Raw genomic sequence first — 25,927 nt, forward strand, 5'->3', positions numbered from 1 at the left:
TAGATACACAGACTGCATATAGAAGTAGGAATCATTAAAGAAGAAAACTGGGAGAAGAGAAATGGGAGCTTGAAGATTTAAAGGTGGTGGTGGTAGTAGTAGTATTTGTAAGAAGATGGTTCTAAGTACAGGTGAAAACATTTTCTGCAACAACTTGCATGAAATCAGCCCTCAAATTGCACTACATGACAGTCATGTAGTGACTGTCTTCCTGCTAACACTGCTGATGTCAAGACTTTAAGGGCAGGACCCAGGTCTGTGTTCCCTGTTCTCTGTCTCTGTGAGTTGCTACAGCGCCAATATTTTGATTATATATATATTTTTAATACAAAATCAATGGCTAACATTAGACTGCTGAATGAGGTGGGTTTGCTTTTCAAGGGCATTCTTGGTACTCATGGGCAGCATCAGCATCTGTCAAAAATTTGATCATACTCAGAAGCAGCTCTGTTACAATATCATCTCACTTAAGGTAGCACTTAAAGTGAAGGTAAATGAATGGAAGAAGCAGCACAAACAGACTGCCTGCCCCAAAATGTGCCTAAAAGGCAATTTTTCAAACTGAAGAGGCAGTCAGGCAGGGATTTACCCTTTTCCAAGGAACTTTCAGTATACACAGTTGCTATTTATGCCTTTGAAAACCTCCCCAAGGTCATTTAGTAAAAGAAACTGATAGAGGGTGATTACATTGCAGGGAAAGGACTGGGCAGAAGCAAGATTACAAAGGCTTTTAAATAGTCTACTTCTTACACACACACCTCTGAGCAAATTATATCTCAGTATAAATATTTATACATAGAACTTCAGTTCATTTTTGCTCATCTACTATGAGATTATATTTTAAATAGATTCTATTTTAATTTTCTCCCTCTCCATTCTCAACCACCTGCTTACTATCTCGCTGTTTTGACATTTCCCCACACAGTATAACAACAGATGCTACATTATTTACTGAACCCAATCAATTATATTATAGAAAAATAAACAACAGTAGCTCATTAGAGCTCCTTCCTTTGTGCAAAGAGTGCGTTGCTCCCCAAAGTAACCACTCAACAAAACATGGCAATTTACAGTGGATATTCTGTACCAGCAAACCAAGTCACAAAACAACGACATGATGGATCACATTAAAACCTCTTGGACCTGAACAAGCAATTTCAGTTTGTTGATAAAAAGGTGTTCAGTATGTGAAGAGCTCAATAGTCAGATTTTAAAATACAAACTGAGCATAAAGCCACTTCTGTAAGTAAACACTGTTGCAAAACAATTCAGTCCAAGTAATCTGTATACTTGAAAATGGGGAGTGTTAGTAAACATTATTGTTAAAATCCCTTTTGTTCTACTAAGCAAACAGATCCCATTATTTTCATTACTGCACTCTGCATTAAAACAGGGAAGCCCAGGTATATTTTGGTAACACGGGCCAATGTTGCAGCCTTTGCATAAGAAAACCATTTCCAAAAGGTCAAGGTATCAGAAAAGGCTCAGGAGCAGATATAATGAAGCAGAAATAATTATTGTTGCTATGCATGCAAAATAACTTAGAAAAGAAAAACATATTTCTTGCTTGAGCCTGAGTGTGAGCTGATGGTGAGCCTGTTCCTGCTACAGAGGATTCATGCTCAGCTGCTGTTAACCTCACAGAATTGCCATCTCACAGCCAGTTGAGACTGTCCAAGAGGCTGCAGGAGCCTCTGAGAGGCACTGGGACCCTCAGATTTATTAAATTGAGAGAATCTACAAAATAATAGTTTGAGGAACACAGTACTCTTCACAGCACAGGCTTTCTGTTTTCTTACAGAGGCCTAGAGACATAAAGTACTTGTTTAAACCAAATTTTCATTCTAAGGAAGATTCAGTAGAAGACTGTTCAGAAAATGTTTAAGTCCCACAGATTTCAAAATTCTGGATTTTATTTTCTTAGGTTTTTTTTTTTTTTTTTTAGTAAGTGGATTGTCTCTCAAATTAAATTTGGTAACTTGTTTGATCAGAATTGCAGGTAGGCTTTGTGCTACTTCCTGGAAAAAATGAAAGGGCTCCATGTTTTTAAAAGGAGTGGCTGCAGAAAACAGGCTTTTTCTGCAGCCACTCAGAGCCTCCCAAAGATTCCAGCATTTAAGAAGCTCATTTCACAAATCTGCTGTGAGCAGGTCCATCTAATATCTGGTTGTATTTGAGACCCAGATGATAAAACAGAAGAGCCATTAAACAGTGGATGAAAATTATTTAGCTGTACTTTTTTTGTTTCACAGATATATAGTAAGAAATCAATAACAGTAAAGAAAATTGATGACATGAAAAGTATGTTTTGAATTGAAGCTGCAGTGTGTGGTGTGTTGAATGGCAGTTTCAGTGCTCATAAGCTCAATGAATTCATGAAGTATCAGAAAAGGTAAAACATCCCACCTCACGCTCCTCCTCCTGTTCTTTCCGGATCTGTTCCAAGCGAAACTGCTCTGCCATTTCTCTCTCTTGTGCTTCCCTCTAACAAACACAAAGGGCAATCCCACATAAATACGTGCTAAATACAAATGCAAAGAAATTTTTCAGTGTTTCCATAGAAATTAATATAAGAGATAGGATATTTATTAAGCAATATTTTCCCACCATTCCTTTCCCAAACAAAGCCAGGACAGGTTTAGCTAAAAGATGTAGTCAAGTCTAGTCCTAGTGGCTTTGTCTGGTGCCACTTTACAACAGGGGGGACTTTAGGGTCTCATGTTTAGAGCACAACTGGAGGCAGGCAGTCCCCTGCAGCACAGAGCATTCCCAAACTCCAGAGGGTTCCCATCCCATGGGTCTCTGTCCCTGCACACACCTTGGCTCTGTCAGCCTCCAGCGAGATGCGGTACGCCTCGTCCTGCTCTCTCTTCACATTTTCTCTGGCTTCACGTTCATCCTAAAAGCAAAAGATAAGAAAAAAATAAATCAAATAGTGGATCAGTATGATAAATATCTTTATGTTCCTCAGCACTCTTTAATCCCAGTGACTTCAACATCACTCACCTACCACAAGGAGAAACACATTCTGAGATGCCTCAAGGGTGACTGTTGCTTTAGAAATTCTGACTACCTGAAGCTTTGATTCAGTTGCCAGGTAAGGGAATGGTAATTAGCCCTGGCCTGAGGGCTGGATGAGGCACCCAGGCTCTGCACTGAGGGCCATGGCAGGCACAGAGCCCTGGGGAGGAACAGCCTCCAATGGTGGGGTCACTGCAGGGGAATATGGGCTGGAGTTGGGGGGGATTTCCCTCCCGCACCCAACAGTTTGGATGGTTTTGTAACAGGGAAGTGTGGTTTAGGTGCTGAGACTGGATTTTCATTGGCTCTCTACTCAGACTGACAGTGGGTAATGGCTGTTCCTGACAGAGAAAGCCCAATCCCAGGTCCTTCCTGGGTCAGAAACCCCTCAGCAGGGTCCATCCAGGGTCATGACTATCAAACATCATCCAGAAGCCTCAATTCACAGTGCTGAATATTATACAAAGATGGGAAAGTAGCAGGTCCTGCTCTGAAGTATCTCAAATGGACAGATGAAGGCAAGGAAGGAACAGGAGGTTACCATGCCAGCAAAAAGTATCCTATCAACAATCACAGCACAAAAAAATAAAGGTTTACCAAAAACACACAAAAGAAAAAGCAAGGCATCATCCACACAGTGGAGGATCAAAGAGTGAATATCCCCAAAAGCTGGAATAACTGCACTGGGGTGATGTCAAATAAAGCAAAGTGTACAATCAATAGCTTCATACTCTGCCTCTGAAGCAGAGACAGTGGCTGCTCCCCTGTGCTTACTTGTCTTACATCTCATAATTCCCCCCAGAGCCCTGCAGAGGCTGCACTGGTTCCTACAAAAATCAATAGGATTTAGCTGTGAGACTGCTGGTGGGCTCAGCAGGGTCTCCCCTGCAGTTCCCAGTAACACAGCACCTGCACTGGGGCAATCTGTCCTGTGTTTCACAGAAATTAAAGTCGACTACCTACTGCTTCTTGAAGAATTATATAATCTTCCTATTCAGCTGCAACATTTATTCCACATAAAAGAATCATTTTGTTAAGTGATCAATTTTCCCCTCAAAACATCATTTGGCAAAAACTCAATTCTGAATGGTAGGAGCTCATGCTAACTGTAATTATCACAACATACAAACATGCCAAGATGTTCCTCAAAAAAACCCTCTAACATCTCAGTGGTTAAATCTCTAAAGTAGAATGCAAACATAGGAGGAAAGGACAAACTGCAGGGAAAATGATACAATTTCCACTTGGAAAGTAGCAAAATCTTTCCAGACTAAATTCTTCTTCCTTACAGAAACAGGACCCAAAGTTATTGTGTCAGTGTGTCCTGAATTTCATTCCAAGATTTAGAAACCATCACTTTATTCAGCAGAACCAAAACATGAGTAGAAGTAATTTTTGTAAAATGCAAAAAAAGGACAATAACCAGCAAATAACCCTTCCCCTTCCTGGCTACTCTGGACATTGATAAATTTTAGGTACTCTGCTCAGGGAACTTGAACCTGATAGCAAAAACTACCCTACATGAATATTCAATTTTTGAGATGAGGGGGAGTTGAAATAATTAAACAGCCCCATTTTTATGTTTTCCAAATATGAGGAGAGCTTGTTGAAGACACAGAGGCTTTCCCAATTCTTCTCACAGATGGAACATAACAGTAAAGAAAAAAAAATTGTGCTATTTATACTGAGACTTTTCATAAGCATCCTGAAAATTTATCTTAGAATAGTGAGAACCAAAATAACCCTTCCAAATCAGCTCACTAGAGGAAGATGACTTCAGGTTCTCTACCAGAGGACAAGCCCTTAAAAATATTTAGAATTATTTCAGAGAGAACTTACTCAAGTTTTATGTTTTTTGACTCCATGTATCACACCTAAGTCTACACATTGAATTTCAAAGGCCACACAAGTCCAGTAATGCCCAGAAGAACTTTGAAAGATTAGATACAACTATTGCAACTACAGGCTCTTCTCCATCAAAGGTTGCTAGCAACTAAAATAGAGTTACTGTAGTTTATTTAAAAAAAATTAAAGAAAACTACTGATGTTACAGATTCTACAACTAGAATTGAAACATGAATTCCAGACATTAAAAAAAAGTTAAAATGCTTTCTTCCCTATTCGTTGCAGTTTTCATCATCCTAGAAGTGGATTATGAAAAAGATGTCAGGAATGTCAAGAATTACCACGCATGACTGCCTGGTCCTCATAGAAATATGTGAACCGCATCTAAAAGTAAATGACTGGGCCACTGAGCCCTACACCTCATTGAAATAATACTGTTCTTACTGAAACAGACCTTAAAAACAAACCTGGAATCCAGAGCTCTTTGGGTAAGCAGCAGATGTAATCCCATGCAATGCCTCTTTGTACCTACTTTTGTGTTAATGCTTCTGTTTGCTAACGCTGCTCACATCAACAGGAACCAACTCCTCCAGAGATTTTACGGCTAAAGTGTGGTATTGTTTGGTGCAGAGTTACACCTTGGACAAATTTTAAACATTACACGAAGCAGTAATGCAGTTTCTTATTTCAGTCATCTCTTCCTCTACAGAAGGATGAGGATGCTTCAAGTTCACCAGAAAGCAACAAAAGAAACTCACAGTAGTGACAGGATAAGCGAAAGAAAATATTTTGCAGAGAATCTTCCACTGCACTAACAAAGAACATGTCAAGAGTAATCATGCCACTAATAATTAATATAAAAAAATCAGAATTGTTATCCATGAATAAAATTTGAGGCAGCTGACAACTTTCCTGTTAGACCCTACATAAATTGCAGTCATCACCGATGGAACATCACTAAATGCATCCCCACAGTGCTTTTGCAATGAAGGCAGAACTGGCACCTTCCTTATTGAAGAAATCAAAGTATAAACAGACATGGCTTATCCTAGGTCACTTAAAAAGCCTTCATCGGAAACAGAGGAATTCCACAGCAGTGACTGAAGGCTGGTGTGAATGCAAACCATCCACATCCCAAGGGTTTGGGGCTTGAGACAAGGGGACAACACTCCCTGGCACCTCAAAAGGGGAGAAGTCACAGATTTCTGCTTTTCTGCTTTGACAATGAGACAATGGGAGGACATACATTCAATGGAAGGTTATGAAATCTGAAAAAAATTGATTTTATTCACAGAATATATTCTTCAGCTATGACTTTACTTTGCTATTCTGCTTCTTAGAGATGCAGTCAACCCAAAAATATCAAATACTTATGAGATAGCTACAATTGAGCAGAGAAAACCTTCTCCTGAGGAATATCCAGTGCATCAAGACTAAGAAAAACTGACAGATAAAATTAAGAGGAAATTTAGGATAACTCTTTCATATAATTATTTCCTAAACCATTTGTTGAAGTTAATCCTGAAATACCTAGTGACAGGCATTTTCAGATGTAGGATGATGGACAAAGAGTGGTTCTTGACTGAATTTAGGACAGCAGATTCTACAAGTTAAAAATATTCCACTTTTTGAATGGGATATTTTGCTGGAAAAGTCAGCATTGGCCCTTCTGCGATTTTTCCCCTATTTATTATTGTCATTTCTGAAGGTAGGATTTAATGTTTTAACGCCAGGAATCAGCTTTGCACCTGATTTATCTCATGGAGCTGTGTTTTATTACTCCCAACTGCCCTTTCGGATCAGTTTTACTGTGAAGTGAAACTGGACGAGACAGAACTTGAGAAGATACCCAGGAGCAGAAGACATTTCTCAGAGCACCAGTGAGTAAAGGGCTATTACAAGAAAGAAAGAAAGAAAGAAAAAAGTGTATTTACAAATGCTGAATGCCCATCTAAAAGACAGCTCATTTCACTGAACCACTCCTGAAATTAAAATCTGCAAATGCTTAAGGCTATTCATGGAAGCGTTAAAGAGAAACACCCCTTTGTCCAAACAAACCAGTGCAAGAAAGGCATTAATTTGACTCACTAAGATGACAGACTTGCACATTGTATAACTTAAACATACATGATGGGGAATATATGGCAGGAAAAAGTGTACACAGAGTGTGCTGGGTGTATGGGAACGACAAGGACAAAGCAAATGGATGTTTTAGTGGTGGCAGAACCACAGGAGGAGGCAGGATGGGGCAGGGTGAGGGGCAGAGCAGCACAGAACCACCACAGGATCCTGCCTGTCCACACTGAAGGCTGAAAGCTCAGCTCCAGATTCCAGTTTTGGAATTAATTCAAGTGACAAAAAGAAAACCAAACCCAAAATCTTCAAGGAGTCCTGCAGCGCCTTTCTGTGAGAAAAGAGCCGGCCAGTCCTGATACATTTGCCCAGCTGGGCTGAATATTCACTGACTGGAGCCACCAACACGTACACCCTAAAATCCACTGGGACTAAAGATATTTTATCTCCCTTCTTTCTTTCTTTCCTCTGCCATTGCCTTGCACTTTGCCAAGGCTCTAACCATGCTGCAAACCCTTGAAGGCAGCACTTGCACCCACTGGGTTGTGTACAGCCAAGTGCTCCATGGGAATGCTCAATGGGCTGCTATCATATTACAAACACAAAATCAGAAAATTTAATCAAACAAATTTTGATTACTGTAGTTTAATTAGTTATAACTAGTAATAATTAGTAAATGTGCTAATTGGATTCTTGAGGGGTTAAATCCCAATCTTTGCTAGATGGCTGTCATCACCATAATGCTTTTGTGCTTTGGAATTTAATGAATTTCGTGTATTCTCATAATCTCTTGTTGTGCAAATACTATACACCATGATACACATGACAGTGTTCCATGGAACACAGATCACCCAAGGTATTCAGATGCCTGATTTCTACTGATTTACATCAGAGCTTCAGTCCCCAGCAGAAATTTCAGAGGTCTCTTGCAGAGCTGATGGAAGCACTTTCTCTACATTTGACAGCAGTGAGGCAGAACAGGAAGAAAAGACATGGTGATGGCAGGCTTCTCACAGCACAGCTATGAAAATATCACTTGGTCACTAAAGCCCCGAAGTGCTGTGGCAGGGAAAAGAAAAAAGAATTTATGCTGCCATTTTGGAGTTTTGGTTTTCCTTCACGTGTTTTTTAAATCCCCATCCAGATACTGGTGAGGAAGGACCTATGTTTTCCTCAAGCTCTAGAAGTATCTAGGAGAGATGTCAGCCAAAAACAGAGATGAAAGATGGTGACTCTGCAGGCCTACAATTTTCTACAGCTTATCTTCAGTCAGAGTCTGTTTACAGCAGTTTTTTCAGTATAAAAATTCTTAAGTGTCTCTCTTTGACACTACAGAGCAGTGTGCTGGCAGACATAGTTTAAAGTGAATGAAAGGTTTCAGTTGGTATTTGTAAAAATAAGAAGGTCTCTGAAGCAACTGTAGGTATTTCCACCTTGACGTCTAACCCAAGAGCAGGAGTGCCGGTGTTGCACAATGACAAAAATAAACACGACCAGAGACCTACTGTTACTTAAATGTGGACAAGTTGGACCAGCTGTGTAACAGTCATTTCTTTTACAGTAATAAATGTTGACAGCAAAAATAAAAAATGCATTACTGAGGCATCATCAAATGAGCCCCATCATTACATGGAAACTCCGCCCTGCATAAGCTTGTCAAAAAGTGTTACTGTAATCCTTTGAGAAGCCTCCTCCTCAGGCAATGAAGAAAAAATGTTGAGGATCAGCCCAGAACAGGTGTGTTGTGCTGTAATGCCAGGATTTAATCACAGATCTCTTCACATTAATCTCACAAAGGAACTAACTCGGATCTATTCAGGCCCATCACGCCACACTGAGATGATTATTTAACTATCCAACTAAAGCAAGCAAGCTCACAGGGCGTTTAAAAATGGACATTCCAGGCTGTAGAATATTTTACAACTATTGTTTTCCTAAGCCCAGCACCAGGCATTGACACTTAAGAGGAACTGATACCCAAGAGGAACTGATACTACACACTCTTTTCAAAGTCAGTGCCTGAAAAATCTCAGTGCACACCTTGATTAACAGTGGCAGAGCCTGGTTATCCCTGCTCTGAGACACCCTCTCTTGCTTACAGGAGAAACTCCTTAATGACCTTTACTCCCTCTGCAAAACCCCACTGCCTGAGCAATAGCTCGGGTGTCAACTCCTATAGTGGTGACCAGGGGAGAAAACATGGTTAGAAAAAGAAAGTATGTGCATCAGATGCAGGAAATCACCAGTGCAGCTGCAGAATAACTCTGCATACACAGCTTGAGGTTGGACTTCAGTCCCCAGACCTGACTGGACTGGGAAAGGTGGGGTTGTATCCTGGCCAAGAGGTTTCACTGGTGATGGTCACTGAATCCACAACTCAATTATCCATTAGCCACTTCTAATCACAAGAGCCCTGTGAGCTCATCAGTGTTCTGCTAATCCAATTTTGCTGTTTGTGGCTTATTTTTACAGCAATTTTAGGAGCAAAATTATAAAAACAGACACCTAGACTGTGTATGTACACATGGCACATCAACAGCATGGTCCAAAAGAGGCAGGAGGTTTCCAAAATGTCATCTGGCCAACACAGCAACAGCTCATGATTGACCCAGAACCCTGGAGAGGCAGGGAAAAGAATGGGACAGCAGGCTGATCTCCCTTGGAAACTTGGGAGAGAAAACAGGTGCAGAAGTTATACACCAGGATGTTGGGTTACCATGAGTACACATGTGCATCCCAATGCTTTTAAGGTATTTCTTTGGAGATTATGTAAGAGTACAACAGAAAATCTAAAAATTAAATCCAACTGCTAGTTAAGTGATGGTATTTTAGCACTTGACACTAAAAAAATATGCAAGAGATTTGCCCCATTAAAATCTTATGAGGCTAAATTGGTAAATTTTACCAATACATGGATACAAAAGCACAGGATTTAGCTAAGCACACTATTACTGCCAGCAGCTAATGAGGTGGCTCACTCAGGTGAGGTAAGCTGGTAAAGTCGTTCTGAGCATCCCACCTACACCCCCAGCAGGTGCTCAGTGACAGGGAGCTGCCTGTAGCCACAGCCACCATCAGCTGAACACCTGGGCCAGCAGCTGGAGTGGGACCAGTCCTCCTGTACACAAATAACCATCAGAGGGCACTGCAAAACACACTGTGCCAAACAGGATTGTGCAATGGCTGTGCTGGCAGCTTTCATGTGCATGAGAATTTCAGCTGCATAAACTCACTCATTGCTGGCTTCGTGCTGTCCTTTACAAATGTTTCCAGTTCTGCTTCTCTCTCACACACACTTCTGTTTACAGCAATGCTACACTGATGACTCCTCTTTTTAAAGCACAAAAGAATTTTCTGCTTATCTTCCTGTGGTTTTATGATGCCTTATTGTTGCTATTAAGAAAACAGTAACAGAAACCGGACTCTGTATCCTGTTTGCTATTGTAATATTTGGGAAAAATTTGCACCAACTGCAGTAAGATCTTAAGAAAGAAAAGGTGTTGATGTTTGAACACTTGAAGTTGTCAAGTACAAGGCTTACAAGAAAGCTACATGTTATGTAGCTAACCACAAAAAGGCAATATTTTGTTTTCAGGCTGAAGCCCTCTATTGAGTACAGACTGCTTGTCAAATACTCCCTCTCTGGAATAGTAATTTCATAAAGCAAGGTTATTTTTTGTTTTGAAAACTTCCTGCTTCAAAGGCAAAGTGTCTGAGATCACCTTTTCAGTGTGCTTGTAACGAGTGGAGCCAAGGTGTAAGTAAATATCCCATTTGTGTATAGAACCCATAGTGTCTGGAAAGCTGCCCCCAAAGTTTATGAAATTTTCCATCACTTTTCTGAATGTCAAGGTGTGTTAGAAAAAGCTCCTGTTGGGAAGAAATGTCACTGGTGCTTTCAGTGACAGAAAAACAAAAGACTACAGAAGAATTGGACAAAGGTAGATATTGGAGAAATGTGTAAAAATCAATTTTCCATTCTCCCTGGACAGGAAGGGCACTTGGGGAAAGAAACCAGGAGTCAACAATCCCATGTGGGGACTGGACAGTCACTGTCACTGCTCTTGGCCACCCAGGGAAGGACAAAGAGCAGCCCAGGACAGGAGCCAGTTCCTGGTTCTGGTGTCCTGTTCCTCACTCTGTTCCTCTCCTATCACTTCTACTTTCTTCCCCTATCCCTTGTTTGCTCCTATCTCTCTGACTTTATATGCTTCTGTTTCCCTCAGTTTTCTTCCTTTTTATCAGCTTGTATAGTTTTTAATTCTGAACCTCTCTTGGAGCTCAGCTGTGATGTAAATTTCACCTTCTTACTAAAGCATTGAAAAACCTCCCATACTCAAGACACTCCTGTTAAAATGCAATAAAAAATTTAGCTATATTGTGCCTTGGATTTTTGTTGTAATCCTCATATTTAAATTTGTGTTCAGTATTAACAAAATTAAAGTCGATTTCTTTACCAATGAATTACAGGTAGCATAAATAAAGAAGAAAAAGTGAATGACAGATATTGTGCCTTCATATTATAGTCAGTACTAATGAGATACAAGATTTAAATGTGAAGAATGTGTTTTGTGAATCATTGTCAATCAATGTCTATACAACAGGATAAGAATAATCTTGAATGGCAACACACCTATTATTACAAATTCCTAAGAACTTCATTACTTAAAAATGTCACTCTTAATTTATAGAGTAACAGATAAAGATCTTTCAGCTGTGTAACTCACTTTGTCTGCTTCTGTGTAATTGAAACACTGGTTTTGAGAAGTCTTGTCATCATTTATGCATTCTGCATCATTCTGAGTGGTGGTTCAGTACTGGTGTACTGGTTGAAGTTGGTTTCAGCTGCCTTTTAAACAGACATATCCCATTTAAGATATATTAATCTATTTTTGTTTTCTACCTATGACTTGGAGCTGGTCAGTAGCAAAAAATCTGATAATTTGCCTTGTATGAGCATATTAAGCTCTATAATATCACTAAAATGAAACCAGTCACTGGTCACTAATGTTCAGAAAAAGGAAAAAAACTGAAAATGACAAGACCAAAAAGGAGGAGTTGTTCTGAGAGACCCAAATACACAAAGGAGACTTTACATTTTTAACTTCTGACAATGGAAGAGACACTAAAATACATCATACCCCACTCCACTGGCTAAAGAAACATCTGGTTAATTTACATCCCCAGTGATTAGTGGAAGCCAGGAGGTATCTGCAGCAACTTTCAGTGCTCACCTCATCCTTTATGTCTTCCTGCTGCTGGGCACTGAAGATCTCCATTGCAGCCATCAGCCTCATCATTAGCTCATCCACTGTTGTGTTACCTAGCAACAAAGGAAGATAGCTGAACTTCATTTCATTAAAGTTATTAAACAAAAAAGAAGTCATTTTAGAATTAATCCATAAGAAATAGCCAGACTGGGGAAAAAAAAAAAAAAGACAAGAGTAGAAAATGCAAATATCTCAGTAGAATGCTTTCAGTTCACCTTTTACTGAAAACTCAGAATTATTTTTACAAAGGTTGATCACAGGTTAAAATTTCAGATGGTGCAAATCTGAACAATTGCTTTTATGCTTGCATAAATTAACTCTATTTTGTCTTTTAGTCACTGATGTTAAAGGAAAGCAGTAGATCTGGGATTCTCTTATGTGAAATTGATTTTACAGTTTTAGAATTCCCAGGGAGACCAAAGCAACTGCTAAGTCAGGCAACACAAGGTAGGATATTGGCAGCAGCATCCAAGTGGATTGGTTTAAAACAACGGAAAACCCACAAAACAATGACTGAATAGATGTGACAAAATAGATCCATGTTTTATTTGGATATAACTAGTAATAAAATTTCAAATACTACATTTTCTTCAGTCTATTTACTTCTCAAAAAACTTGCAAGCTACTGAAGTGGAAAATTCTGTCATCATGTGTGTATCATGAAATAGAACACATCCATAGGAAAACAGATACCTCCCCATGGTTTCCTTCCAGCATGCCTCCAGTGTTCATTAACACTGAAAGATTACTTCAATTTCCTACCAAGATGCATTCTTTGGTTTCTCTTTCTAAACTGAAGACTGAAGTACCCATTAAAGCCACTTGTCATAGTAGTTAAAAGATCTTAAACCATGAGAAATGGTCAAAAACTATGAAGTCCTAACATCTGCCAGCCTTAACAGCTGTTGGACCCCAGCAGAACAAGCACCACTAAAGAAAACAAGACTGTCCCCATAGTTTCTAACCCCAGGAAAAAAGTAAAAATCAAAAGCAAACTAAGACAGTCTGCATTTCAATAAACACCAATGGGGTCTTAGGTTTCTATATAGTTGTATCTCTTCTGTCAACATGCCTTCTCACCCGGCCCTGAAAGGCCCTTATTGTTCCCCTTTCTAACATTTGCTACCTTAGCAGAAAATGTTATCCCACATGCTACAACATGCAGGACTTCAGAGGATACCATTCATTGAGGCAGTATTGTTAAAAGATACCAGTGTCCCCATTCCTGGGAAAATAACAAGCAGAGATTGTGTGATTTTTGCTAAAGGATGGATTCAAGTAAGGCTACAATAGGTGATTGTTTTAGTTTAGTGCAAAAGATTGCAGAAAACCTCACAAATCATTAAAATTTAACTCATGCCATTAAATAATCTGAATTAAACTGCATTGTATTATGACTTTGAATTGCTGCTAAAGGAGTTAAGTAATTTAAGTCAGTAGCCCGGCTGACCTCAGTGGGATGGGAAAGGTTCTGAACTGTACTGCAGAGTCAGAAAACCAAGCTATTGATAAGACTATTTCCATGAAATAACCTATGAAACCTATGAAATATGTTTTATAAATTGCAGGCATTCATACTATGAATTAGTGTTGTGCTGTACCTTGCACTGAGGAGACAAAATCCATGCAAAGAGTAACCATTTTGTCCACTGCAGATTTCTCAAGAAAATTATTAATCCCAGATGCAAAAAGAAACACTAATGCTTGTCTGCAAAAGGCAGGATTTCCTGAGGCTGAATTTCCTCAGGAAAATGAGATTACAATAAAGATTGCCAGATATAAGCAATAAAAAAATGAGGACACAGTGTCATGAAGGCAAACTTGTGGAGAAAGCAGAAGAAATGAGAGGCAGCCATTCTTTGATGTGCTCTGATTTGAAGAGTTACTGAGAACAGCAGTCAGAGGGCAACACTCCACATCTAAGTCACCTCGCTGTCAGTGAAATCAGAGGAATGGCTACACCAGAAAGAACTGCTCATGTAAGCCAGAAAACTTCATTTATGTGAGATTGTATTAGGAATTTCAATCCTGACCTGATGTGGGGGTCTTGATGCTGCAGGCAGGTCTGAAGAAGCAACTCCTGTCCAAATATTAGCAACAGGAGCTCAGGTATTAACAAGGAACTACACATAAAGAACCAAATGCATTCTGGCACTATGCAAAAAGTGCAGCCAGGATCTTCTGGAAATCTGGAATGTATCTGGATATTATTTTGGAAAACTAAGTGTAGCTCCTTATTTAGCTTCCACTTAAAAAAATAAATGAAAAATGTAAACTATAATTCTACTCCAGTCATGGCAATTCCAATCTCTAACACCATGCTAATTAATACATTTATGAGTAGTAGATAATTATACCCTGGCAACTTAAAGTGTGTTTTGTGTAACAAATTAATATTCTGGACATCTTAAAAGAGAAACAGTTAGCAAAGACCGACCTCTTATAACAGTTTCAATACCCACATAAGGAATACCTGTAATCTAAAGAACTGTACCTTGTATTACATTCAACACTTCATTAGATGATCGTTTTCCCATAATAATTAGGAAAAGTGGAAACTGGTCTGTCTTCTGAGTTCGAATGGTTTGGGCTACAACACTCCCAAAATGTCTAGTGCACATTGTCAGAAACCTGGTGGGGGAAGAAATAAATAGTTAACGTTGTAGAGGATCTTTTGAAGTTAAGTTTAAAAAAATAATTATGCAAAATTCAGCAGTTTAACTGCATGTTACCTACTGTTTAACACACTCTGCATTCAGTTCTAGAGCTCTTTATCTCTTTTTAGAACTAAATTATTATAATATTTATAAACATGATAGAGTCTAGGTTGTCTAAATTAAAACAATTAACAGTTGCTTGAGACAGTGATTTATTTCACAGAGAATTCCATTTCCTGTTACACTATGTGAAGACTATCATCCAAAACTACTCCCCAAAATAATCATGCTGAATCAATTGTTTAAAACTTCTAAAGAGAAACTAAGTAGAGCAACAATCTAATAAACATGGTGAAGTACAAAAATAGTAAATTTCATATGAAAGCATAATTTAATAATGAAAGATCAAGAAATTGGTTTTATCAGTCACAGAATTAAAACATGGTACTTCAGAATTGTATTTTCTTTTGTACCAGTGCCCTGCCAGTGACACACTTAGCAGTGTGGTCGAAAAAACAATAATTCTAAGCTTTTGACCAAAAAAAAGCTCTTAGATATTAGCATACAGAAGTCTAACATTAGTATTCTTAACACGATCTTGAATAAATGAAAAAACTGATAAAGCTTTTCTCTTCCATTAAAGGACTGTTTGAAATTAGCATTTCTTTCAAGAGAAAAGGGTAGCTTATGATATGTTTTCAGATCTGATGGTAAAAAGTAAATGTCATAATAATAATGAATTATGAAAGACCAAATGCAAATATAGAATGCTTTAATAAGATCCAATTTAATAAAGTCTGTAAAAATAATGGACTTTTAATAACACGGGTCACAAAAGGCAAAACAGTGGAAATTCTGAGGACTAGCCACTGGTACAGGCTTATTAATTCTTAATTATGTTCATGAAAGGCAACTTAAATCGTGTGTTTTCTTATGCCTTATGATAATATTTTAGGTAACAACTACTCTGAAATGTATGCTCTAACTGAAGAGCAAAGTCCCATTGTCACATGCATTAGAAGCCAAATCTATTTGAAAAGAGAAACTGCATTAAAATGTCAAGTGCTCCAAGTAATTTCTTCTCAAAGATACCGAAAAGATTCAAAATTGTGACTTTTTTAATCAATATATATATTGTATCCAATAAAATGGCTAAAAATTGTTAACTCAGACAAGTATAGCATTGGGCTTATTTGAGGCACCTGGAGTACTAAAAAAATCTCAGAGAGAATTTGGATGGAAGGCAATGGGTGGGGGTGGCAAGCAAGTATTTCAAAGCCATAAGTGTTACTCCCTGATTCTCTGGATTTTTCAACTCAGAACAATCAGCCACAAAGAAGACATCAAAAAGCTGAACAAACTCTGCTATATCAGAAACAGCGACACAGACACGCAACATCTGGTAAGGATAAAACAGCATCTGTAAAGTCTGGACAGATCAACTCTTCAGATAAATAATGGCTTTTGATGTTTTCCTTTCAAGGTGGGAACAGGTAAGTGAAATGTTGGCCTCACAGAAGTCAGTGGTGATCCTCTACAGCAAAATGAAAATTACTTATGTGAGTTCAAGGTTTCACCCCTGGAAGCAATAAAGACTGAGGACAATTGAACTGAATTCCTAGACTTGTGCATCAAAACTGTTTAACAGTCTTCAACACAGCACAGAAGAACAGTACTCAAGTTTCATGGAAAACCAAAATACTAAACTGGAAGTGAAGAAGTGCTGTAGAGAATAAGGAACAAAACTAAAGAGATTCCTACAGTGCTAGGTGTACTAGTCAAAGGTGCTGGTTTGTTAATATTTTTTTTAAGTCTGTTTTGTATTTAGTCAACCAATAACTCAGTCCAAAAATATGCTTTTGTAGGTATAGGTTTTGCATGCAAAGAATTCTGAAAGAAGAATTTTTTTTTTCCCGTTTTCTGCCTTTACTGATTTTGTATTTGTAGACCTTTTTACTTTCAGATTCATAACCAGAAAAAAAGGGAAAAAAGTCCCCTCCGTGCTAATATTTTCTGTTAGGAGCAAGGAGGACCAAAACAACTTGGTGCCATATCCAGTATCTTACTCTGTACATCACTTACAAGGGATTTTTTCACTTTCATCTAAACAGAAATGTGCCAGATTTCTCAGTGGCATCTCCAGAGCTGCCAAAGAAAGGGCCTGTGGAGTCCATCAAAGAGAGAGATGTCCCTCCAGGGAAAAGGGTTGCATCTTGCACACTGTAGTGTGCTCCTGGAATGTACAGAGGCACACTTGGTGCTACATTTTGAATACTTCTTGTATGTTCCAAAAAAAAAAAAAAAAAAAAAATGCAAGCTCTCATTGCTTTTCTTACCCTCTCCCCAGCAACTTAATGTTATTTAACAATTGTTTTAGCAAATGTCTAGTGGACCTAAGGTCAAATTCTCTTCCATAAAGAGAGAACTCAGCTCTCAAATATACGGAAAAATGCATTCAAAATAAATACTAAAAAATTCATATTATTTTAGATCTTCATAGTATTCAAAGTATTCTAGATTTTCTTTACTTTCTGTAACAACAGAAATAACAAAGATCTGGTTATTTGTTACAGTCTTACTCGTATAAATTCCTGAAGTTACTTTTTATTTTTATGCACTGAAGGGAAAACTTTGGAAAAGCTTCCTCCTACAATGAGGCCCTTTGGCACATGGTGCCCACTATACTTCTTGGAAAGGACTTTTTAACAGAACAGAAAGGCTGCACTGGAGGTGTTTTTTCTGTATGTTTTTAGCCTAAGGTCCTCCTCAAAAATCATCAGCAGCAGAAAATCTGACAATCTCTTCTAAAAGACCTATTTCCCTTCAGAACACAAAGCGGATGACTTTGGGCCAAAAAAAGTGTGATTTATTTATGACTAGATAATTCCCAAAGCCAACCCTTAACAGCCTATAACATTTCAGAAATGGGTTTGGAAAAAAAGTAACTTCTTTGCTGAGCATTAGGAAAACAATTATGAATATGAAATATGCAAGGTTTCTGATTATTTTTAATAATAATTATATAATGTGCAAAGTCAACATAAGACTCATTAAAATGTTAATGTAAAAATAACATTTTTGTATTAGGTATTTACATTTTTAAAAGAGTAAAAGCTGAGGTCCTGAATTGGCATATTAAAATAATCTTGCTCTCCATAATTCAGAGTTACTGCCTTACCCACATTGGTAGGGTCATACCTCAAACACAAGGAGCAGCAGACACAAGGCATGTTTTAAAGATATATACAGCAGCCTAAATCAAATTATGTGAGTATCACCTTCAGGATCAACATGCTAAACACCTGATTCAGATGTTAAAAAGCAGGATTTTACCCACTTTATGCAAAAGTAAAGCCTACATGTGTGGGTTATCCGTCTCCTCCTAAAACATGGAAGATCTGACTCCCACCCTGAAAGGCTCAACCAGATTAGATAAATACTTCCCAACCCCATTCAGTGTAAACCACAGAACTCTAGAAACCCTTTAGTCCATCCTTGGCAAAGTCACTGGTGAAAGTATAAATAAAATATAACTCGACCCCTTGCTAGAGCACCGCACAAAGAATGGAACACACAAGATGCACTTTCACCATCACCCATTGTGTACTCCATGATTTCCTAAGGAAAATCCAAGGCTTGCCACGGGTAGATTTAATATACAGATGAAATAATAGTGTAGATAAGAACAGATAGTGTGTTTGGTTACTTTACAGATGTTGGTAAAGTGGGAGAAGCTACAAGCACATCAGAAGTCAGAGAATTCAGATTAATCTTCACAAGTCGAAGAATCATCCTGATAAGTAAAACACATTCTATAAGGTCAATGAGAGTCTCCAAACTGGAGGAAAGATTGCACAAATACAGCAGAAGAAACAAGCAATAAGAGAATACAACTAAATCCTTCCTCAAAACAGCCCAACAAATCTGTCTTGACCACCTGTTCTTCTGCCTTCATCTCCTTTGCACAGCACACAAAAAGTTTTATTTTTTCACCTTTTCTGTTCAACAAGCTTAATCAACCAGGTTGTAGTTTGAGTACAGTGGGATAGAACATTCTTTGAGATTTTGTTTTAGAGTGGGGACTTAAAACATATGCTTACAAATCTATCAGTTTAATTAATTCCTTGGGTATAATAACTATTTTTCCCAGATGACCTTAAAACATTGCTAAAGGACTGAAAATCTTGATAACATCAGAGAGGCTGCTTTCTATTTATAGTTGGCTATTATAGACACCCATATCTTCCTAATCACGACCAGATCAAAATGCATTCTCTGCTGATTTTCAGTTTTCCAAATTTGGACATTTTTAGATTACTAACATGAAATTACCTTGAAGCACATAAATATTTAAGCAGGGATAGTTTACCTTTTCTGGTGGGTGTATAATAAACAGTTTAACCATCATCTATTTACAGGCTGTTTTGTTCTCCATCTAAAGAGACAATCACCTTTTATCCTTTCCCTTTTTTTTCTTCGTTTCAGCGCTATTAGGAAACTATTCACAAGTGCAACCCTGAACAATTCCATGCAGTAATTATGACTAAATGACAAAGAGATGCGAACAATTACCGAGTCCATTTTGAAACCCTACACTAATAAAGTCATTAGATGCTGCCCTTGCCATGAGCCTTCTAAAAGCTTCTGAAGTTACAAGAACACACGGCATTGTTCAGTGGGACAATTGCTGCTGGCAGAATGCAAACCTTGAGTTAAACCATGCTGCAAATTGATCTTGACATTCTGTTAAGACCGCCACTAAAATCAAAAGCAAAGGAGAAAAGGAGAAAATGAGCGGGTGGGATGTAATCATGGAACAGAAGGGTTCCCTCCTCACCTTCTTTCCTCTTCCTCCTCAAAACAAACCATACAGAAAATTACAAACTCGCCTGGTGTTTGAGAACCTTTATTTTTAAAACATTAATTAGACTTCTGACCTGTTTTTATTGACTGGCACTGTATTGCTATTAAAGTAAATTAAATAAAAAATTGCAGAATACAATAGAAAAGGTTTTCACACCACTCTGTGAAACCTGTTAAGGATTTAGTGCCTGAAGAACACGTCCAACAGTTTTGCAAGCAACATATACAGAATCTGTGGTCACTCCTGAAGAGGCAATGAGAAATTAACTCACCTCCTCCCACCCTCACAGACCCCACACCTGCAATATATTTGCTGAAGGATCAAATGGGATTGGGGAGTTGGAGTAATATGGTCAACTGGTCTTCATCCAGGCATGCATCATTCAGTAGGTTAGAATTAAGGGTCAGCAGCTGTGAATATGGCTAATCACTTGATGACGGAAATTGCAGGTGAAGACAACCTGCTGCTGAGAAGCACTTTAGTGAATTAACTCTTTCCTAAGGTTAAGCAAAGTGAAAAACTATCATTTGAACATTAAAACTAACAAATACCTGTCATCAGAGCAAAATTGGCAACACCTTGAAAAACGGTGCCCAAGGGCAATGATAGCAAAAGCTAAAAAGCTGCTACAGATTTTTGAGTTGCTGTCTTATGGTTTTGGCTTTGCTTAACAAACACCATGTGTGCTGGAAAGCTCTTAATATTATGCATTATCAGTGTTTGTAAATGCTGTGTGTAGAAATACAAGGTGCGTGTGCACGTGTGTGTGTATATATCACTATACATCTTTCCTGGATACAAATATATTAATGCACATTAATGAATTAACAAAACCAGTTAGGCACGTGTTTGCACAAACATACACAATTCTCATGCACATAATTGTATTAGAACAAAGCTATTGACTCAACTCTTTGAAGTAAAAAGTGCCAGAAGTAGAGCTGTTCATGTCTGGCTCTCCTGCTTGTCCATCCCAGAATCCCTCTGGAAACCTGAGGAGTTGCCCAGCCCAAGCCATGGCCCAGTGCAGGTTGTGCTTGGCCTCAGTGGCAGGGCCAGAACTGCCAGCACCACTGCAGCCAAACCCCACTGCCATCCCTGACACCTCCACCCAAATTTCTGCTGTCTGAAGGGCCACAGTAGCAATCTTCACTGCAAGCAATTGAAAGGAAACAAAGATTTTTAAGCTCATGATTCACCTCAAATTGAGTGGAATATAACAAGAGCTAAAGTTAGAGATATATGTGTAGCTTTGTGGCCTTTTTCCTCTTTTGACAGGAACAGATCACAGGAATATTTCAAGAGTTGCTCCTTAAACTGAAGTCTAAACTGTAGGAGATGAAGATTTCATGTATGTCCCTTAACAGTAAAAGCCACATAATTTTCCTTAATGAAGGCTACTTATTTTATTTCTCCTTTAGTATAATGCTATTAAGATTGATGAAAAAATTCATAATCACTGAACTTACTCAAACTGTTCCCTTCACTGCAAACCTGATGTCAGAGGCAATTAAAACCCATGGAAGCCAAAAGAAACCTTCCTCTCAACTTTATTAACTAGACTTCTCCTTCATTTTGACAAAGTAATAGTCCTGCATGGCTGCAGAAAGAAATTTTTAGTATCTGACTCCCAAAGTTGTAATGCTTATGCTCTTGCACTGCTGCTGGCAGGTACCCAGTGCTCTCACAGCATTTTAGTCCTACCTACAGACTCTCCTAAATTTATTGGAATGGAGATTGAAGATTGAGAGATTCCAGAAGAAATGTGGTATTGTACAGTAATGCAGGTTTTAAAGCACATTCCTGTATCAGTGTCAGCTGACAAACATTAAAAGTTGGGGAAAATGACACAAATTTGGAGCTGGTTTTGTTCTACAGTGTTCAGGATGGACCCTCATTTCATTAATGAGAAAATTGGAAACAACTATTAGGACTAATTTTGGAATAGAATGACATCTGTGGATCAAAACATTCAGAAGATTTTTTTGGCTTATACAAGGAAAGTCTTTATAGCTGTTTGAATTTACTCTGCCATTCCACAGTACTGAAATCATGACTTTATTACTGATATTAAGGTGTCCCTGTTGACCACTGTAAATCAAGTGGGCCTGATTCCTCTGCTGTCCCACCCTGGCTTTTCCAGCATTTTTACAATGCAATTGGAGTATAAATTGCTCTTGGGCTACACCAGCAGGCAAAACCCAGTTCCTCCTGTTGTTGCTGTTGTCTCCTCAGCATTCAAATAAAAAGCTGCATTTAACTGTGCTCATAGGTCTAGAGAACAGAATGGGCTCTAACACCACTGTCGCTGTGTCACTGAAGGGTAGTGACTGAACAGAGGGACTGAGTATTTATTTATGGGAATGCCCACAGTGCATTGGCACTTTCCAAAGGGAGAAGGAAGCATCATGCTCCCTCTGAAGAAATCAGAGTCTAAGGAGCAGGATGTGACACTAAACACAACCAAGAAATTATTCTAATTCGAGCCAGCATGCCTTGTTTACCCCTTACTATTTTTTGACCTCACTGTTAATATGACAGTTTCTTTGTTGTTGTTAACAGAAAGCAAAAAAATGAAGGCTTAAAAACCCTATCGTCCAGCACAATCAGGGACTAAGTTCATTGAGAGCAGCTATAAAGCCTTAAACAAGCCCTTTATTTTGTGTTTTAAGAAGTGTCATAAGGAGTTAATAGGACACAGCTGTACAGGCTCTTTCTAACAAGCAGCTTCTGTCGCTTTGGTCACCACAGGTGTCTGTGTAACCTGCAAACTCTTATTACTAGTGTATCAAAGTTGTGCTACTTAATAGATTTCTTTAGTAAAACACAACAAAGCAATTACATGGCTGTTGATCGTTAGTCATAAAAAACCCCTCAAACACAGTTTTTCAAAAGAAACTACACTGCAATTTTTTGTCATTGTAAAATAAAAGAAACTAGAGAATTAAATAGAAGAGCAGACAATAGAACAGCAGGTAGTCAACTGAACTTAGCCACTACAGATGGTTTAGAAATAGTGTTTCCTTCTACACCAACTTGTGGGATAAAAGAAAAGGAGGAGTCTCCTTACTGCCCATGAATGGCAATACCAAAAGACTTAAGCAACTTTCCAGTCTATGTATTTGGTCCTATGAATGAACCTAGATGTTTCTTTTTCCTCTCTTACTTTTTTTTCTTTTTCAGAAACTTTTAATCTGTTTTTGCAACTGCTTTTTTCCATAACCTTTTACACTTCTCTAGAATAACTCAAACTAGAAACATTGCTGCTGATCCCTCCAACGACAAAATGCAGAAGGTCAAGTGAGGAATTCCTGAGAAACACAAAGTGTCATTTACAAAGCACATTAGAAAAAGAGACTATTCCATTCTTCAAGGTCACTTCAGTAAAGAAATATTAACTATAATTTACATAGTGAAGACTAGAAATGCATAAATGCTCTATTCTAGTAATCCACAAGAGAAAGAAACATAAATGTATCATTTTCCTCGCTCAATAATCACTTGAATTTTGAAAAGAAGTGGCAATCTTATTCCAGGCCAAATGACTATTGCATCTTTCAGGCAAAAATTAGAATAACTCTAAGTATAGTAATATACTTAGGATATCCTGGTAAGACATGATCAGTCATCTTCTAGGTAAATAAAGGTAATGAAATAAGGTCCAGTCAGAGAACCAAACAAGTCTGATTTCTAAATGTTACTATAATAATAATAGCATTACTTTCAGTAGATCATGATCAACTGATAAATAACTAAAGAAGAGAAAGGCCTTAGTATAACACTAAGAAAATTTGTTAGTAATCTACAAAAGTTGTAGAAGGAGGTGGAATCTACAGTTTTAGTTTCTTTACTCATCAGCAAAATTATGGTCTCTCTAAGACATAAGATAACTTACATAATATTAAAACCAAAATATCTGAACATTCCCAAAGGAATGTTCTGTAAGAAAACTGTAGTTCAAAAAAGTTCATAGGAATTAAATATTCATATAACATTTTGCATAATCTGTTCTTAATACTAATTTATCACATTAATGTTATTTTTTAAACAAGATTTTCATTAACATGAAAGATTTTCATTAAGCTCTCATGCAGTTACACCAACATACACACAATTAATGCCATACAATATTATGGCACTGCAGTGCATAAGTGTGAAAGCACATGTTTGAAAATAGAATCATGTTTGAAAATAAACTGAAAAAGAAAGGAAATAATTTCTTCAATTACTTTTTCCTGCATAGGAATAAGAAGTCACTCTGTGATGAACACAAGGCCAGCCCAATTCTCAGTGAATGCCAGCCAGCACAGCTCCATTGATCAGCTGAGATTGAGCATGAAGTTTTAGGTCAAATAGATATAAAGCACCACAAGATTAGATAGCCAGAGATAAGGGCCTTTCTGAGAAAAGCTGCTCCACTGAGAGTCCAAAAAGTCTCACCTTGCTCTGTTTGCTTCTTTTGTCATGTCCCATGCCCAGGTTATGAAGTTCTGACTCAGGTAGGAGACAATGGATTCAGCACAAAGCATTTGTGAGCAGAAGACGTTGGTTAGTACACTTTCATCATGGTGGAGGTAGATAGCAAGAAGCTTTCTCTGGAAAAAATGTGACAAGAGATGAATGAAAAGTTCCTCAGACAATTTACAATTTAAAGTTGCTGCTGCAGATTTGTGTTTTAGTACTCACAATGGGATTTATCAAGGATGACAAGTATCTCAACACAAGAAATAATCAGTGGATTTCAAGTCAAATGGTCCATCCCTGCAATTTTTAAATATTCTCAATGCCTCCTAATATTCTGAATACTGAAATACAATATATTATGTGCTTAGAACATGAAAACGACAACAAATGAAAAACAAAAACCTTATTAACAGACCTAAGAAATGAGTGAACTTTTTTGGCTTGCTGCCTAAGAAAAATAACATTTCCGTGAACAAGGAACATTGTCCAGCCTCTTGACTGGACATCATCTACCACAAAAACCAGTTATAAGCAACCTGAAAAAGATGATAGGATGATAGTGCATTGCTATCACCACCTCTGTAGCCAAAAAAAAAAGAGGCACTACATGTTGAGATGGTGTCTATGGTCTCTTGAAACAAAATATTCTGTGCTGTTCTTCTGGAACCCTATCAAGTAAAACTTGAGCTTCGCTGCCAGCAGCTGCGTCCCCATGAAAATCTCAGACCACCTTTTGGAAAACAAGTCTGTGTGCATGTAAATATAGAAAGCAGGCTGCAAATACACAGGGAAACTATGAGCTAGCTAAGGACTGTGATTCTGCAACTGGCATTCAATGAATTATAAATATAATTCAGAAAATTACAGCTTTCCATTCCCCCGTACCCATATAAATTACTTTATTTTAAAATAGTACTTGAACATATTTGCTGAGATGATACGGTGCTATTTTCAGACTTTTATTTAAAGTAATTTCAAATCTTTTCATCAGAAGTAACAGTGAACCCTAGATATTGATGTGTATTGATATAGCAAGACATGGGATGCAATTTCCAGATAAGCTGTCTTTGCAGAAAGCCCCTGTAGGGCTCTCGCCTCATATACTGGCTTTGGATAAAATTTAATGACTGTTTATAAAAGGAACATTTGAACATTCGACTTTGGGAAAGGGATTAGTAATTTGCATTACTGTTTGTCTAATTTAATTTAAATGTTCTTCAGAACCACGTACACATGTGCCAGGAAGGGCCATTAATAAGCCCAACATGCAGAGATCCATATAAGTGCAGCCAACAATGTTGACTGAAACTAAACTTGAAAATCCAGGGCACTGATGCACAATATCATGCAATAAAACAGCATTTCTGTGGTGATATTTAATTTAAAAGGAAGAAAGAGGCAGGGGAAGATCAGGCACTGTCTGTTTTTGAGGATCAGCCGTTCTGCATTTCAAAGCGTCGATCCCTGCAATATCCAGGTTACTGTGCTAGAATCTCGACTATTATATAGCAGTTGTAAGAGAGGGAGGGCAAAGATGTGTTTACTCAGTGATTAGGGCCTTAGAATAAGCCTCTAGCTCCTAGAGAGACAGCTCACCACTTATTCATTTGGACCAATTCACAAAGCCTAGAAAGATTAAACATCCATGCTGAGAAGACAAGCGAATGCAGACGGTGAAAAAGAAATAAAAATTCTTTAAAAACTCTGAGATGACTTCATTATTTTTTCCACAA

General features: G+C 38.1%; 1 protein-coding gene across 1 annotated transcript in view; it reads right to left on the reverse strand.

Moving 5' to 3' along the window:
• FAF1 (Fas associated factor 1) overlaps window positions 1-25,927 on the reverse strand; it is a 147,966-nt gene that overhangs the window by 16,081 nt on the left and 105,958 nt on the right. Inside the window, exons 13-17 of the mRNA XM_036387834.2 lie at window positions 24,171-24,325; window positions 14,704-14,840; window positions 12,174-12,262; window positions 2,819-2,899; window positions 2,407-2,484 (exon numbers count right to left, since the gene is read on the reverse strand). Coding sequence (XP_036243727.1) covers window positions 2,407-2,484; window positions 2,819-2,899; window positions 12,174-12,262; window positions 14,704-14,840; window positions 24,171-24,325 — 540 coding nt within the window. The remainder of the gene's footprint in view (window positions 1-2,406; window positions 2,485-2,818; window positions 2,900-12,173; window positions 12,263-14,703; window positions 14,841-24,170; window positions 24,326-25,927) is intronic.

Source organism: Molothrus ater, chromosome 9, assembly GCF_012460135.2.
Source record: "Molothrus ater isolate BHLD 08-10-18 breed brown headed cowbird chromosome 9, BPBGC_Mater_1.1, whole genome shotgun sequence".
Lineage (NCBI taxonomy): Eukaryota > Metazoa > Chordata > Aves > Passeriformes > Icteridae > Molothrus > Molothrus ater.